Below are 15,345 nucleotides of genomic sequence, written 5' to 3'. Positions count from 1 at the left end.
TGTGCTACATGTTCACAACATAACAAGACACCACAGGTTGGAGCACAATGCCGGACATGCAGAAAATTAGTATCTCCATGGTGACATCCAGTATTACACGCACAATCTTCATTCAAAATCAAAGCTCCAAGCTCATTATGAGATTTATAAAGAAAAGTTTATTGTGTTCTACCAGACTTTGCGTGTATATATTTCTCTGATATCATCACAAACTGTAGTAACAACTCCCGTGCCCTGTTTGCTAGAGTAAACAATAAACAAACCCTCTAGTTTCACGTCCAATAGAAGTCTTTTCTACATCAAAGTGCAATGAGTTTGCAATATTCTTCCATGCTTAAGTTTAAGGCATTAAAAATGCAATAATTCCCAGGAAAAAAATAGTTACTCTGCAGCCTAGCACATGTCACTCCTGTCACTGAAGAAGTTGAAGAGCTCCTCCATAGTCTGAGTCCATCCACATGCTGCCTTGATGAGTTACCCACTAGATTTCTAAAGTCTGCACCGAGCAGTTTGTTACCACAATTCTCTAGTTAACATCTCTCTTCAGACTGAAACATTTCCAAAGGCCTTAAAAACTGCTGTTATGAAGCCCCTCCTAAAGAAGAGTAGTCGAGATGCCACAGTACAGGACAACTATCGGCCCATATCAAAGCTGCCGATCTTGGGCAAAGTTCTAGCAACATTTGTACACCAACCGCTCAATGACTTTCTTTTGTTGAAACATGTGTTTGATACTTTCCAATCAGGCTTTAGTTCTCACCACTGCACTGAAACTGCTCTGATCAATGTGACAAATTATGTCCACCTGAACACAGACGCAGGAAAAGTCTCAGTCTTGGTTCTGCTGGACCTGAGAGCTGCCTTTGACACAGTTGACCATACGATCTTAATACAGATTTTAGAAAACTGGGTGAAGAATATCTGGTTCTGCTCCAAACTGGTTGAAGTCCTATCTCGATCACAGGACATACTTTGTTGGAATTGGTAACTGCGTCTCTGACCAAATGGTTAAATTAGCTGTAAAGCAGCTGCAGTACAACCATAATTCTGCTGCTTGAGTCCTGACTCAAACCAAGAAATATGACCATATTAGTCCATTGCTTAGGTCACTGGTCTTCTGCCAAAGAACATTTCTGACATCCTAAAACCATATGAACCACCTCAGCTCTGAGAACCTCAGAGGGAGGTCTCCTGCTGACACTTTTAAATGTGTTATCAGTTGTACACGCAGTATGAGAAGTTCACCCTTAACCCATTAATAGTACACACAATTTACTATTTTGTACACGTTGTTTAGTGCATGTTACTTGGTATTTAAGTAGATCAGACTCAATGTCGGTAATAATGTATGAATATGTGATAAGTATTAAATGTACAGTAATCTAATCTAATAATCACAACAGTCATTTATTTGCAGGTGGTGTCGAAGTGTAAACCCTGTGACTAGCAGCAATTGACTATTTCAGAATCATACTTAGAATTACTCACTTTGGGTCAATTGTATGATACCAACTCTGTTGCCGTACAAAGAAAAAGGCCCCAAACTGGAAGAGCGCGACGTTGACGACCTGAGACAAAATTGAGAAGAGCATCTGGGCGGTGATCAAACTGGATGGCGGGGTACGTCGCACCAGCTTCTTCCATGCCGGGTTCAGACTCACTAAACATAAATGTTGAAAGAGTAGTATTTGTTGAAAAAGGACATCCTTCAATGCGGCACATTTGAAGCATCAAGATTTTACATGAACCAAAGTGTCATTTCCACAATGTTACTCACTTGTAAAGGGAATGAATAAACAAATGCCGTAGTCAATAAACACAAACTGAAGGTTTCCAAACCAGCTGGGAATCTAGAAAGGTAATGATTAGGAACCGAGAAAGGACATGATCAGACACAAGAAGGTGCTCTCCACACTATGCTTGAACCATTATTATGAACATTATTATATAGTTTAAGACACACTTATACTCCGGTTATAATGAATGTAACCACATTGTGTCTCAGAATATATTTTATCAAATAAAATCACATTTGGCACATTTGGCAGCAAGGTCTCGATGATGTTTGTTCTTATGCTCAGCAAACTGAAGAGTGACATGTTTTGTTTTGTTTTCATTTGTTGCAGGGCTGTCTTCAAAAAGTTGAAGGTTCAACGATTCCATTTAGAGGAGTCTGATTCGATTATCAACCTTGCAGTCGAATCGTCTGATATTATTCCCCCTTCCCTGAAGGGAGGCGAGTTAAGTACCTCCTGAAGTCCCCTCGTGTAGCAGGTGTGTTAGGAAGATAGATCAGATGTGTTAACTACGTATTCTGTAAATATTAGCAAAAAGACTCTTGTGTGTGGACAAATATTTTTTAAAGCATGAGAGATAATTCATAGCTTCTTAAAATGTTGGCTGTCACAAGAGAGCGGTCGCTGCTTCCGGTCACTGCTTCCTGGTGTGTGTCATGTGGGACGGCGTGGCGAAGTTGGTAGAGTGGCCGTGCCAGAAATCGGAGGGTTGCTGGTTACTGGGGTTCAATCCCCACCTTCTACCATCCTAGTCACGTCCGTTGTGTCCTTGGGCAAGACACTTCACCCCTTGCTGTTGGTTAGCGCCTTGCATGGCAGCTCCCGGCCATCAGTGTGCGAATGTGTGTGTGAATGGGTGAATGTGGAAATACTGTCAAAGCGCTTTGAGTACCTTGAAGGTAGAAAAGCGCTATACAAGTATAACCCATTTATCATTTATTTATGTAATGGCTCCTAAAAATTGTTGCACAGCTTAGCATCTAACAATCTCTGTGAACCCTTTCAGTCCTGTTTCAGGGCAAATCACTCTACGGAGACAGCCCTGCAAAAATGACTAACGACCTATTGCTAACTATGGATGCTGATGCGTCATCCATGTTGCTGCTACTTGATCTTAACGCTGCTTTCGATACCGTCGATCATAACATTTTATTAGAATGTATCAAAACACATAATGGTATGTCAGACTTAACCTTTTCTTGGTTTAAGTCATATCTTACTGAAGGATGCAGTGCGTCTCCCATAACAATGTATGTTAAGGTAACGTGCGGAGTTCCACAGGGTTTGGTTCTTGGCCCTGCACTCTTCAGCAACTACATGCTACCGCTAGGTGACATCATACGCAAATACGGTGCTAGCTTTCACTGTTATGCTGATGACACCCACCTTTACATGCCCCTAAAGCTGACCAACACGCCAGGTTGTAGTCACCTGGAGGCGTGTATAAAATAAATTAAACAATCACCTGGAGGCATGTCTAAATGCAATTGAACAATGGATGTCGAGTAACCTTTTGCATCTTCACGCTGAGAAAACGGAAATGCTGATTATCCGTCTTGCTCAACACCGACACTTATTTAATAATACCACCTTAACATTTGACAACCAAACAAGTATACCATTATTTAATAATACCACCTTATATTTGACAACCAAACATTAATAATACCACTGTGGGGAGGCGGGGCCGGAGGACCGACGGCGAGGCGTGCTGCGCCAAAGCCCGCTCCAAGATGGCGGCAAGGAGCCGGGGACGGCGAGCAAACGGCGATACGGGACGCGCCGAGAGCGATGCGGCAATCAGCTAATCCTCTCGCACTGTATAAGAGGGCGACAGACGTGGACGAGAGGGGGAGAGACGGAGAAAGGAAGCGGACGCAACGAGAGGCTGATGCGGAGCGAGAACGAAAGAGAAGACGAACACGCGAACGACGGCGACGTGCTGCTGAAAAGCAGACGGAGGACGGGAGGAAAACCATTCGTGTGCTCACGTGAGGAAAAGGCAGCTGCTGAAAAGCACGAAAAAGACTTTCTTATTGAAGTAATAAAGAAGTCTAAACCTACGACCAACGACAATGTCTTCCTTGGATGGTCCTGCGAACCCACCCGACAGCTTAGGACAGTCACATTTGGCACCCAACGTGGAAGGACCATCGGAGGCAGGGGAGGACGATCTCCTGTGGGCCCTGGTGGGGGCGCTCACAGCGTCTCAAAGAGTCCCGCAAACAATTGCAGCTCCTGCAGGTGTTAGCAGGCCAGAACTGGTGAAAGAAGAAGACAAAGAAGTGGAAGAAGAAGAAGTGGGAAAAGAAGAAGAAGAAGTGGAAGAAGAAGTGGAAGAAGGAAAAGACAAAGAGAAAGAAGGAAAAGACAAAGAGAAAGAAAAAGACAAAGAAGAAGAAGGAAAAGACAAAGAAAAAGACAAAGAAGATGAAGGAAAAGACAAAGGAAAAGACAAAGAAGAAGACAAAGACAAAGAAAAAAACAAAGGCAAACAAGGTGCAGGAGAAGTAAAGGAAACAGAAGAAGGAGAAAAGAACACGGAAGGAGAAATGGGCAAGGAAGAAGAAAAGGACACAGGGGAGGAGAAAAAGGGGGCCACAGGAGAACCTGGCCGTCCTCACTTCCCGCTCCCTCAAAAAAAGGGGGGGGGGGGGGCCCCAAAGAACTGGTGAAAGAAGAAGACAAAGAAGTGGAAGAAGAAGAAGTGGGAAAAGAAGAAGAAGAAGTGGAAGAAGAAGTGGAAGAAGGAAAAGACAAAGAGAAAGAAAAAGACAAAGAAGTGGAAGAAGAAGAAATGGGAAAAGAAGAAGAAGAAGAAGTGGAAGAAGTGGAAGTGGAAGAAGGAAAAGACAAAGAGAAAGAAAAACACAAAGAAGAAAAAGGAAAAGACAAAGAAAAAGACAAAGAAGATGAAGGAAAAGACAAAGGAAAACACAAAGAAGAAGACAAAGACAAAGACAAAGGCAAACAAGGTACAGGAGGGTAGGCTTAGCCTGTCAGAAGCCCGGCTTGCGTCCGGCGATGGAGGACTGTGGGAAGGCGGGGCCGGAGGACCAAAGGCGAGGTGTGCTGCGCCGAAGCCCGCTCCAAGATGGCGACAAGGAGGCGGGGACGGCGAGCAAATGGCGATATGGGGCGCGCCGAGAGCGATGCGGGAATCGTGACCAGGTCACAATCAGCTAATCCCCTCGCAGCAGTTAAAAGAACAGCGGCCGAGAACGACGGGGCAGAAGGAGGTGGAGAACCTGAGACGCATGCAACGAGAGACAGAGAGAGAAGCCGGAGACGGACCCAACGAGAGGCAGATGCGAAGCGAGCGCGCCGGAGAGCCAGAGGGAGGCGAAGACGCGGAAGGCTGAGGAGCGGACCGGAGAGCGAGCAGAGCGAGGCAAGTGCTGAAAAGCACAAAAGACTTTGATTTGTTGAAATAATAAACACAGTCTCCACCCTGCTCAAATATGTCCTTCCTAAATGGTCCCGAAAACCCACACGACGGCATGAGTCTGTCACAACCACATTAACATTTGACAACCAAACAATTATACACCTATTTAATAATACCACCTTAACATTTGACAACAAAACAATTGTACATTTACTCAATAATACCACCTTAACATTTCACAAGCAAGCAAGTATCCACCTATTTAATAATACCACCTTAACATTTGACAACCAAACAATTGTACACCTATTTAATAATACCACCTTAAAATTTGACAACTAAACAATTATACACCCTTTAATAATACCACCTAAAAACTTCACAAGAAAACAGTTATACACTTATTTAATAATACCACCTTAACATTTGACAAGAAAACAATTATACACTTTTTTTTAATAATACCACCATAAAATTTGACAACCAAACAATTATACACTTATTTAATAATACCACCTAAACATTTGACAACCGAACAATTACACAAAGCGACCTGGTAAAGAATCATCTCCGTATTATCTTCGACCCAACTCTCTCATTTGAGTCACACATTAAGATTGTTACTAAAACAGTTTTCTTTCATCTTCGTAATATCGCTAAAATTTGTTCCATTTTTTCCATCAGCGACGCTGAGATCATTATTCACGCGTTTGTTACGTCTCGTCTCCATCACTGTAATGTATTATATATATATATATATATATATATATATATATACCTATATAGAGAACATACAAACTCCACACAGAAAGACCCCGAACCCAGGATTAAACCCAGAACCTTGTTATTGTGAAGCACATGCACTAAACCCTGTGTCACTGTGCTGCCCCAAAAAAGAAGTGTTTGAATGTAAAAAAATCATAATGTCACCCCTTCAATGCGCCTTATAATCCGGTCTTCCTTGTGTATGAAAATGGACCCCAATAGACCCTTTCATCAACAGTGCGCCTCTCACGGCACGGTAACGTGCTGCGGCACAGTGTTTTGGAATCACTGGATGGCATACAGTATGTGCACCTTGAATGTCAATGTCCTATTAGGGATGGCGAGTAGATGGAGCTCAACCCATCTGATTTGGACCATGGACTGGTCACCAGTCAATCACACGGCCCTTCTACACAAACAACCATACACCCCATCACTGAGCAGTAACTGAGTCCACCCAGCTTGCACACAAGTCAGTGAACCTATGACACTGTGGGTCTGACTGTCTAAAACAATTCTAAACCACAGCAGAAAATCTACACATAACAATTGAAGTGTCGGTGGTGTATAAAGGCAAAACGCATAAAAACCAAGAACCCCTGGACCTAACTAACTATATCTACACAGCCAGTTAGCTGCGGAATCAGTTGAATTACAGCAAAATATTACAGTGTACAACATCAGTGTGTGACTTAAAATGTGCAAATCATGCATAATAGTTACTGAGATGAGAAGATTGACACTGCAGAATTGGATGATGCTGAAGAGGGCCATGAATTTGAACACAGAGAAGGATGTGATAAGAGCCGCACGGCCCTCCCTAAGGAGAGAAAGAAAAACAACAACATTACTCAAATGTTCCCAAAATGATAAAAAACAAAAATGCATATTAATATATGTCCACGTATTCAGAGATTTAAGCCGGTAGTAAGTGGTGTAGCATCCATGGCCACAGCAAGCCAGGTGATGACTTACAACATAAGGCATACTTGCCAACCCTCCCGGATTTTACGGGAGACTCCCGAAATTCAGCGCCTCTCCCGAAAACCTCCCGAGACAAATTTTCTCCCGAAAATCTCCCGAAATTCAGGCGGACTCAGGTCCATGTGGAGGGCAAGTTCTTGGTTTCTTATGTGGGTTTATTGTTGGGCAGTTTCATTAACGTCCTCCCAGCGCGGCAACAACACACAACAACAGCAGTCACGTTTTTGTATACCGTAAAGCAGTTCGTCTGCCGTAAACAGCAATGTTGTGACACTCTTAAACAGGACAATACTGCCATCTAGTGCATTTGATTAAAGCACTTTTGTGCGTGCCACACATCAATGCACCATCAGAGAGGGTGTTCAGCATGGTTCGAAAAATAGTGACAGAGAATAGAACAAGGATGGACAATTCAACCCTTAACTCAACAATGAGTAGATGAGTGTTATGTGTGTGTATATGTGTAAATAAATGAACACTAAAATTCAAGTATTCATTTTTTATATATATATATATATATATATATATATATATACATATATATATATATATATATATATATATATATATATATATATATATAAAATGAATACTGTAGAAATCATTAAAAAACGAAACTCAGTTGACAGTAAAAAGTCGTTGTCGCAATTGTTGGATATGACTTTAAAGCATAACCAAGCATGCATCTCTATAGCTCTTGTCTCAAAGTAGGTGTACTGTCACCACCTGTCACATCACACCCTGACTTGTTTGGAGTTTATTGCTGTTTTCCTGTGTGTAGTGTTTTAGTTCTTGTCTTGCGCTCCCATTTTGGTGGCTTTTTCTCTTTTTTTGGTATTTTCCTGTAGCAGTTTCATGTCTTCCTTTGAGCGATATTTACCGCATCAGCTTTGTTTTAGCAATCAAGAATATTTCAGCTGTTTTTTATCCTTCTTTGCGGGGACATTGTTGATTGTCATGTCATGTTCAGATGTACATTGTGGACGCCGTCTTTGCTCCACAGTAAGTCTTTGCTGTCGTCTAGCATTCTGTTTTTGTTTACTTTGTAGCCAGTTCAGTTTTAGTTTCGTTCTGCATAGCCTTCCTTAAACTTCACTGCCTTTTCTTAGGGGCACTCACCTTTTGTTTATTTTTGGTTTAAGCATTAGACACCTTTTTACCTGCACACTGCCTCCCGCTGTTTCCGACATCTACAAAGCAATTAGCTAAATTGCTGCCACCTACTGATATGCAAGAGTATTACATGGTTACTCTGCCGAGCTCTAGACAGCACCGACACTCAACTACAACACATCATTTGCAGACTATAATTACTGGTTTGCAAAAAATATTTTTAACCCAAATAGGTGAAATTAGATAATCTCCCACGGCACACCAGACTATATCTCACGGCACACTAGTGTGCCGCGGCACAGTGATTGAAAAACACAGCCATAGTCAGTTCCATATAATACATGTAGTACATAATATACATACTTATGTCATAGTCAGTTCCATATCATACATGTAGTACATAAAATGCAAACATTTCTTCAGAGAACAGTCTTGTGCTTAATAGCAATATTATTATTTCACCAAAAAAATAAAATTAAACATATCTCAATAGGGTAATGGGAAGAAGTATAAACTTTTTTAATCCCACCTCGTTTACATAGTTTACTTTAACGAATAACATCCAGTTTCCACTGAACTACATTGTATCACATTTATCTGAAGTTACATAACTCAATTTGCTCATATCAATGTGTTTACAAAACCTCGATATATCATAAAGTACATTCTTACTCACATTTAAAACAAGCCTGGACTTCACTATACCGAACCAAAATACTAGATTTGTACAATTTCTGTAAGTGCTCAATGTTTGAACAGTGTTTGAGTTGGTCACTCAGGCTGGTCCTTGTTTTCACCCCACATGCTAAAGCGTGTTTATATTTTGCCCTTCCTCAGAGGTTATACCCCACATCTCTTTCTGTGAATACATTTTGAATATCTGCAGGTAATTGATAACTTTTTGCTTTAAACGTGATAAGCCCTGTCAAATATACTACCAAATCAGGAAATTTTAACAGTGTTGACCTTAAAAATAAGCCATTTGTGTGCTCATTGAACCCCACATCACTCTAAGTTTTTGTAAGATTTTTAAGGGATGTATGTTGGTTTTATAATTATTCCTCCAAACTTCTGCACAGAACCTTAAGTAAGTATAAATGAGTGAATAATATAGTTGCTGGAGGGATTTTCCATCTAGCTCTTGTCGTGCTTTTGCCAATACTCCAATGCTTCTTGATCATTTCCAATGAATGTATGTGCTTTCCAATTAAAATGTTCATAAATTATTACACTGAAGAATTTACTTTGCTCAACTTGCTCAATGTTAATCCCTTCAGTCATGATTTTTATTTGTGTATTTATTTTCTTATTAACAAATAGAAATATATTTGTTTGACCTAAATTTAGAGACAACTTGTTCCTTTTGAACCATGTTTGCATTTTCTTCATTTCTAAAGTGATTGTATCAATAAGTCTATTCAAGTTACTATCAGAAAAAAAAAAGTGTATCATCTGCAAATAAGACCAGCTTTGAGCATTTTGAGACATTACACAGATCATTAATAAATAAAATGAAGAACTTTGGACCCAAAACTGATCCCTGCGGAACACCATGTGGAATAGTAAGACATGAAGAGCAACTATCATTTAACTTCACCCCTGATTCCATACCGTTCTAATTTGTTTAATAGAATGTTATGATTAATAGTGTCAAATGTTTTTTTTAAATCGATGAATACTCCTATTGCACATTTGTTTTGGTCTAAAGAATTGATAATGTCCTCAATTGTGTCTTAATTGTTATGATCCGCTGCCCGGATCATATTTTTGTTTTTGTTTTCAAGTCACTTGTGTTTTCAGCACCTCTTGAGTTTGTTTCTGTTGCCATGACGGCAGATTATAGTCACCTGCCTCTGGTTAGTGTCCCGGACGCGCACCTGTTGCCCGGGCACTAATCAGAGGGCTATTTAGTTTACGCGCTGGCCTCACTTGGTCTGTTGGTTTTGTTTGCTCCCATGCAACAAGTTACGCTCCTAGTTTCGCTCATAGGCTGCATTTTTGATATTAGCATCTTTTGGCTACCCTTTTGTTTTCTGTGCCGTGGGCACCGCGCAGCATATTTTGTACTACAACTCCAATAAATCATTTATTCTCACCTGCAAGCTGCTTCCTGACCCCTCTGCATCTTGAAAAGACGACCTCCGGCATCACAATGCCACGCAAGCGTAACAGAAAACCAACAGCAGACAGTCTTTTCGAAGAGGGCGTGGAGGATTCCGGCTACGGGACATGGCTGGTCTTAAAGGCGATGGAGAGAGAGACTCTCCAGTATTCCCCTTTGGAGCGCGAAGACCTTTTGTGGGGGCCTGACGGTTCGTTGGTCCATATCGACTCCATCTGGCCCGGGGATGTCCGCTCACAGCCACCCGTACGAGTCAGCGAAAGCGGAAGTCAACCAAGAAGACTTCGGCTCGCGGCAAAGACGCACCTATCCCACAACTTTTCCCTCCGGAGCACAGCCAGCTACAAGCAGCCCAGGATTCTCCTCAAATATTTGGTAATTATAATGACCATATTTTCAAAGATTCCTCCGACTGGCCTGTCAATCACTGGGATTGCAGCTATGACGTCATTTCGTTGTCGCCCCCCGAGGACACGCCTTCGTCCACTTTTGATGACGTCATAGAAAAAGACATTTTTTTGCATTCTGTTAATTCTTTCTGTCAGCCATTTACAAATGACTTTAATTCTAAAATTAAGCATTATCAGGACATTTTTTTAAATTCTAGGTCTAGTCAGTCCCACTCACCTTCTGACTTTCAAGCTCAGCCCCCAATTACTTTGGCCCCACCCCCTAAGGCTCAAGCTCCACCCACTCCTCTGTCTGCTGTGCCACGTGCTGCTCTGCCTTCTCCACTTCCTGTTCCAGCCCAGTCATCTTCCGAGACACCCCTCGAGAAGTACAGTCCTGCTTGGGTGGATGAGTGGTACCGGAAGGTACTGATTGGACTAAGACTTGAGGAACAATCCCAAGCGGCAAAGGACACTCCGCATGCTATTGAAGAGCAGAATAGAGAATTTGGACAATCAAAAGGGGAGGAGCCTACCCCCCTCCTCACCTCCTCCCTCCCACCCCTAAAGACTGTTCCAGACTGCACAAGACGCGTCTGGGATCCGCTTCTTGAGGGGGGGGCTAGTACTGGGTGCTTTGCTAGTGGGCGGCCACAGCTGCGCCCAGCCAAGCCCAAACCTCCATGCCGGCCTCCGCCACCAGTCCTCCGGCATGCTAAGCCGCAACCCCCTGCCCGGCCGCCACCACCGCTTTTTCGGCATGCTAAGCCGCAACCTCCTGCCCGGCCGCCACCACCAGTCCTTCGGCGTGCTAAGCCGCAACCCCCGGCCAGGCCACCTCCGCCAAAGTCACGCCCAGCACCTGCTCCAAGTCTGGTTCCCACACCAGCACCTGCTCCAAGTCTGGTTCCCACACCAGCACCTGCTCCAAGTCTGGTTCCCACACCAGCACCTGCTCCGCCCACGCCGGCAGACGAGCCGCCTGCTCCGCCCACGTCGACAGCCCGGACGCCTGCTCCGCCCACGCCGGCAGACGAGCCGCCTGCTTCGCCTCTGGCTCCGCCCACGCCGACAGACGAGCCGCCTGCTCCGCCTCTGGCTCCGCCCACGCCGACAGACGAGCCGCCTGCTCCGCCTCTGGCTCCGCCCACGCCGACAGACGAGCCGCCTGCTCCGCCCACGCCGACAGTGACGACGTTTCCTGTTTCCACGGCGACGACGCTTCCTGTTTCCACGGCGACGACGCTTCCTGCTTCCACGGCGACGACGCTTCCTGCTTCCACGGCGACGACGCTTCCTGCTTCCACGGCGACGACGACGCTTCCTGCTTCCACGGCGACGACGACGCTTCCTGCTTCCACGGCGACGACGACGCTTCCTGTTTCCACGGCGACGACGACGCTTCCTGTTTCCACGGCGACGACGACTCCTCCTGCTTCCACGGCGACGACGACTCCTCCTGCTTCCACGGCGACGTCTGCTCTCTCGCCCTCGTCGTCGTCTCAGCGACCTCGAGTGGTCTGGCTGCGCAAGCGGCGCTCTCGGAGGTTTGTGTATGGACGCCAGTGGCGCAAACAGCAGCGACACCCGAGACGTAGTCGCAGAACTCTCCGGCTGCTGAACTTCTGGCGCCACTCACGCCCACCTTCTCGGCAGCCACGAATGTGGCCTTTCCGTGGTCGCCCGCCTCGCCTCCGGCAGCGGCGTTCCATTCGCCGCCGCCACCTGACTCGTCCCCGGTGGATTCGGGGACACGTGGCCTGGCAACCCTCCGCCAAATCCTCCCTCCACCCTCCCTTGACTCTTGTTATAGTCGGGGGGGTTTTAGTTTTGCCAGGGGACATCTGGAATTTGTCCCTTAAGGGGGGGTACTGTTATGATCCGCTGCCCGGATCATATTTTTGTTTTTGTTTTCAAGTCACTTGTGTTTTCAGCACCTCTTGAGTTTGTTTCTGTTGCCATGACGGCAGATTATAGTCACCTGCCTCTGGTTAGTGTCCCGGACGCGCACCTGTTGCCCGGGCACTAATCAGAGGGCTATTTAGTTTACGCGCTGGCCTCACTCGGTCTGTTGGTTTTGTTTGCTCCCATGCAACAAGTTACGCTCCTAGTTTCGCTCATAGTCTGCATTTTTGATATTAGCATCTTTTGGCTACCCTTTTGTTTTCTGTGCCGTGGGCACCGCGCAGCATATTTTGTACTACAACTCGAATAAATCATATATTCTCACCTGCAAGCTGCTTCCTGACCCCTCTGCATCTTGAAAAGACGACCTCCGGCATCACAATGCCACGCAAGCGTAACATTAATGCTAGTGAAGTTGATCTTTTAGCTCAAAATCCATACTGGCATTCAGAAAGCAATTTGTATTTGTTTTGTTTTTACAATCCTGCACAACACTTATGATCTCCAGTTCATAGACTGGTTTTAAAAACATTGTATATGGATTTGTTTATATAAGAGAATCCTCCCTCTCATCAGTAACGTAAGAATCAGGGATTTTACCTGCGTGCCCCGTTCCTATGTTAACAAAAAAATAATTGAATTTGTGGGCAGCAGCATTCATGTCATACATCTCTACGTCATTTTCTATGAAAAACTTTGGGTAATTAGTTTGTCAGGCTTCCTTTTTAATGATGCTATTCAGAATGTTCCATACTTCCTTTGTATTGTTTTTGTTTTTTTCCAGCAATTCTTTATGATACTCCTTCTTAGCCGTTCTTAGAATATTGGTTAATTTATTTTTATACATTTTATATTTATTTTCTGCTTCCTCTGTTCTTTTCCCTAAGAACTCTTTGTATAATTTATTCTTCTTTTTACAACTTGCCCAGTCGCCTTGTTGTCCAAGGACATTCTTTTGATTTGATTTTGCTCTTACATGGGATTAGCGGGCAACACTCCTCATACAGTAACAAAAACGATTTCAAAGATTGTTTGTATCTGATTGAAAATTTAGATCTGCCCATTTTTGACTACATAGAACCTTTTTAAACGCAATCAGCGTTTCCTCTGTTTTAATTCGTCTATATGTAATTTGTTTGACTGGAGGTGTATTGTTATCATTCTTGTGATAAACTGTAAAAACTGTTAATTGATCTGAAAAATCAGTGACCAGTATTTCACTTTGAATATGGTTATTTCCACCATTAGTAAACATGGTATCGATCAGCGTCCCACTGTGTGACGTCATTCTAGTTGGTATGGTGATTTGGGGAAGTAAACCCATGCTGTGCATTGTATTTATGAAGTCTTAAGTTGATTTGTGATTTCCTGAATTAGGTAGATCTATATTGTAGTCCCCACAGATGAACATATTTTTGTGTTTCTTTTGAGAGAAGGTTTCCTCCATTTGGTTTGTTAACTGTTGAAGATTAGACCCTGGTGTTCGATATGAACTACTTACTATTAGTAATTAGTAATTAGTAATAACAATTAGAGATGCTACCTCAGTAGAAGCATTTAAGTCCCATCTTAAAACTCATTTGTATACTCTAGCCTTTAAATAGCCCCCCTGTTGGACCAGTTGATCTGCCGTTTCTTTTCTTTTCTCCTCTGCTCCCCTTTTCCTTGAGGGGGGGGGGCACAGGTCCGGTGGCCATGGATGAAGTGCTGGCTGTCCAGAGTCGGGACCCGGGGTGGACCGCTCGCCTGTGCATCGGCTGGGAACATCTCTACGCTGCTGACCCGTCTCCGCTCGGGATGGTGTCCTGCTGGCCCCACTATGGACTGGACTCTTACTATTATGTTGGATCCACTATGGACTGGACTCTCACAATATTATGTCAGACCCACTCGACATCCATTGCTTTCGGTCTCCCCTAGAGGGGGGGGGGTTACCCACATATGCGGTCCTCTCCAAGGTTTCTCATAGTCATTCACATCGACGTCCCACTGGGGTGAGTTTTTCCTTGCCCGTATGTGGGCTTTGTACCGAGGATGTCGTTGTGGCTTGTGCAGCCCTTTGAGACACTTGTGATTTAGGGCTATATAAATAAAGATTGATTGATTGATTACATGTTTCTGTTTTTCTTTCATAATCTCAATTGTTATACACTCCAATACATCAATAACTGCTGTCATGTTTATCCATAATTTCGATGAATTGTCTATTGTCTTATTTTGTCTATTTACCCACATCAATTCATAGCCTTCTAACACAAAATTCAACACTTTATCTTTATTAATCCATGTTTCTGTTAAGGCAATTATATTAAATGGTTGTCTGAATTGCTGTAAGTAATCCTTGATATTATTCAAGTTTGCAATTAAACTTCTACAGTTAAAGTGCACAATCGATAAGGTGTTATTACAATTGAAAGTCAGCATGAATCTGAGTAACAGTTACATTCTTTGTAAATAAATGAAAATAAGTTATTGTTCTGGTCTATTTCATAGTCCACTTTATGCATATTGTGCTCAGTATATTTAAAGTGTACCAGTTCCTGCTGATATTGTACACACGTTGCCAATATAGTCTCTACTGGTGAGTTTTGAATGTCTTCAGTCAATGGCATTTTCATAAAGTGTCTGCGTGTATCTGTGTGTTATCTTCCATCTTCCACGTTCACATGTACTTATTCAGTTCTCCACCTTCTTCATCAGCAGCACTTGAGCCTCCTCCGGTGTGCCATTGAGCTTAATGAAGACTTTACATTTGCTGGTCCATGTGTTCTGGATTTTCTTTTGCTTCCTCAGCTCTCTGGCTTTTTTTTTTTGCAATTTCAGAGTTCTGTTTTGGGAGATGCTCATTAATGTAGACTTTAGATCCTTTTCATTTTCATCCTT

General features: G+C 43.4%; 1 protein-coding gene across 1 annotated transcript in view; it reads right to left on the bottom strand.

The window, feature by feature from the left end:
- The window catches only part of LOC133617632 (polyamine-transporting ATPase 13A3-like), a 124,038-nt gene that overhangs the window by 24,915 nt on the left and 83,778 nt on the right, over positions 1-15,345 (bottom strand). The window contains exons 25-27 of the mRNA XM_061977721.2: positions 6,673-6,769; positions 1,778-1,850; positions 1,489-1,660 (exon numbers count right to left, since the gene is read on the bottom strand). Of these exons, the coding sequence (XP_061833705.2) occupies positions 1,489-1,660; positions 1,778-1,850; positions 6,673-6,769 (342 nt within the window). The remainder of the gene's footprint in view (positions 1-1,488; positions 1,661-1,777; positions 1,851-6,672; positions 6,770-15,345) is intronic.

Source organism: Nerophis lumbriciformis, linkage group LG18 (assembly GCF_033978685.3).
Source record: "Nerophis lumbriciformis linkage group LG18, RoL_Nlum_v2.1, whole genome shotgun sequence".
Taxonomy (NCBI): domain Eukaryota; kingdom Metazoa; phylum Chordata; class Actinopteri; order Syngnathiformes; family Syngnathidae; genus Nerophis; species Nerophis lumbriciformis.
This window is presented reverse-complemented; position numbering and strand designations above follow the sequence as displayed.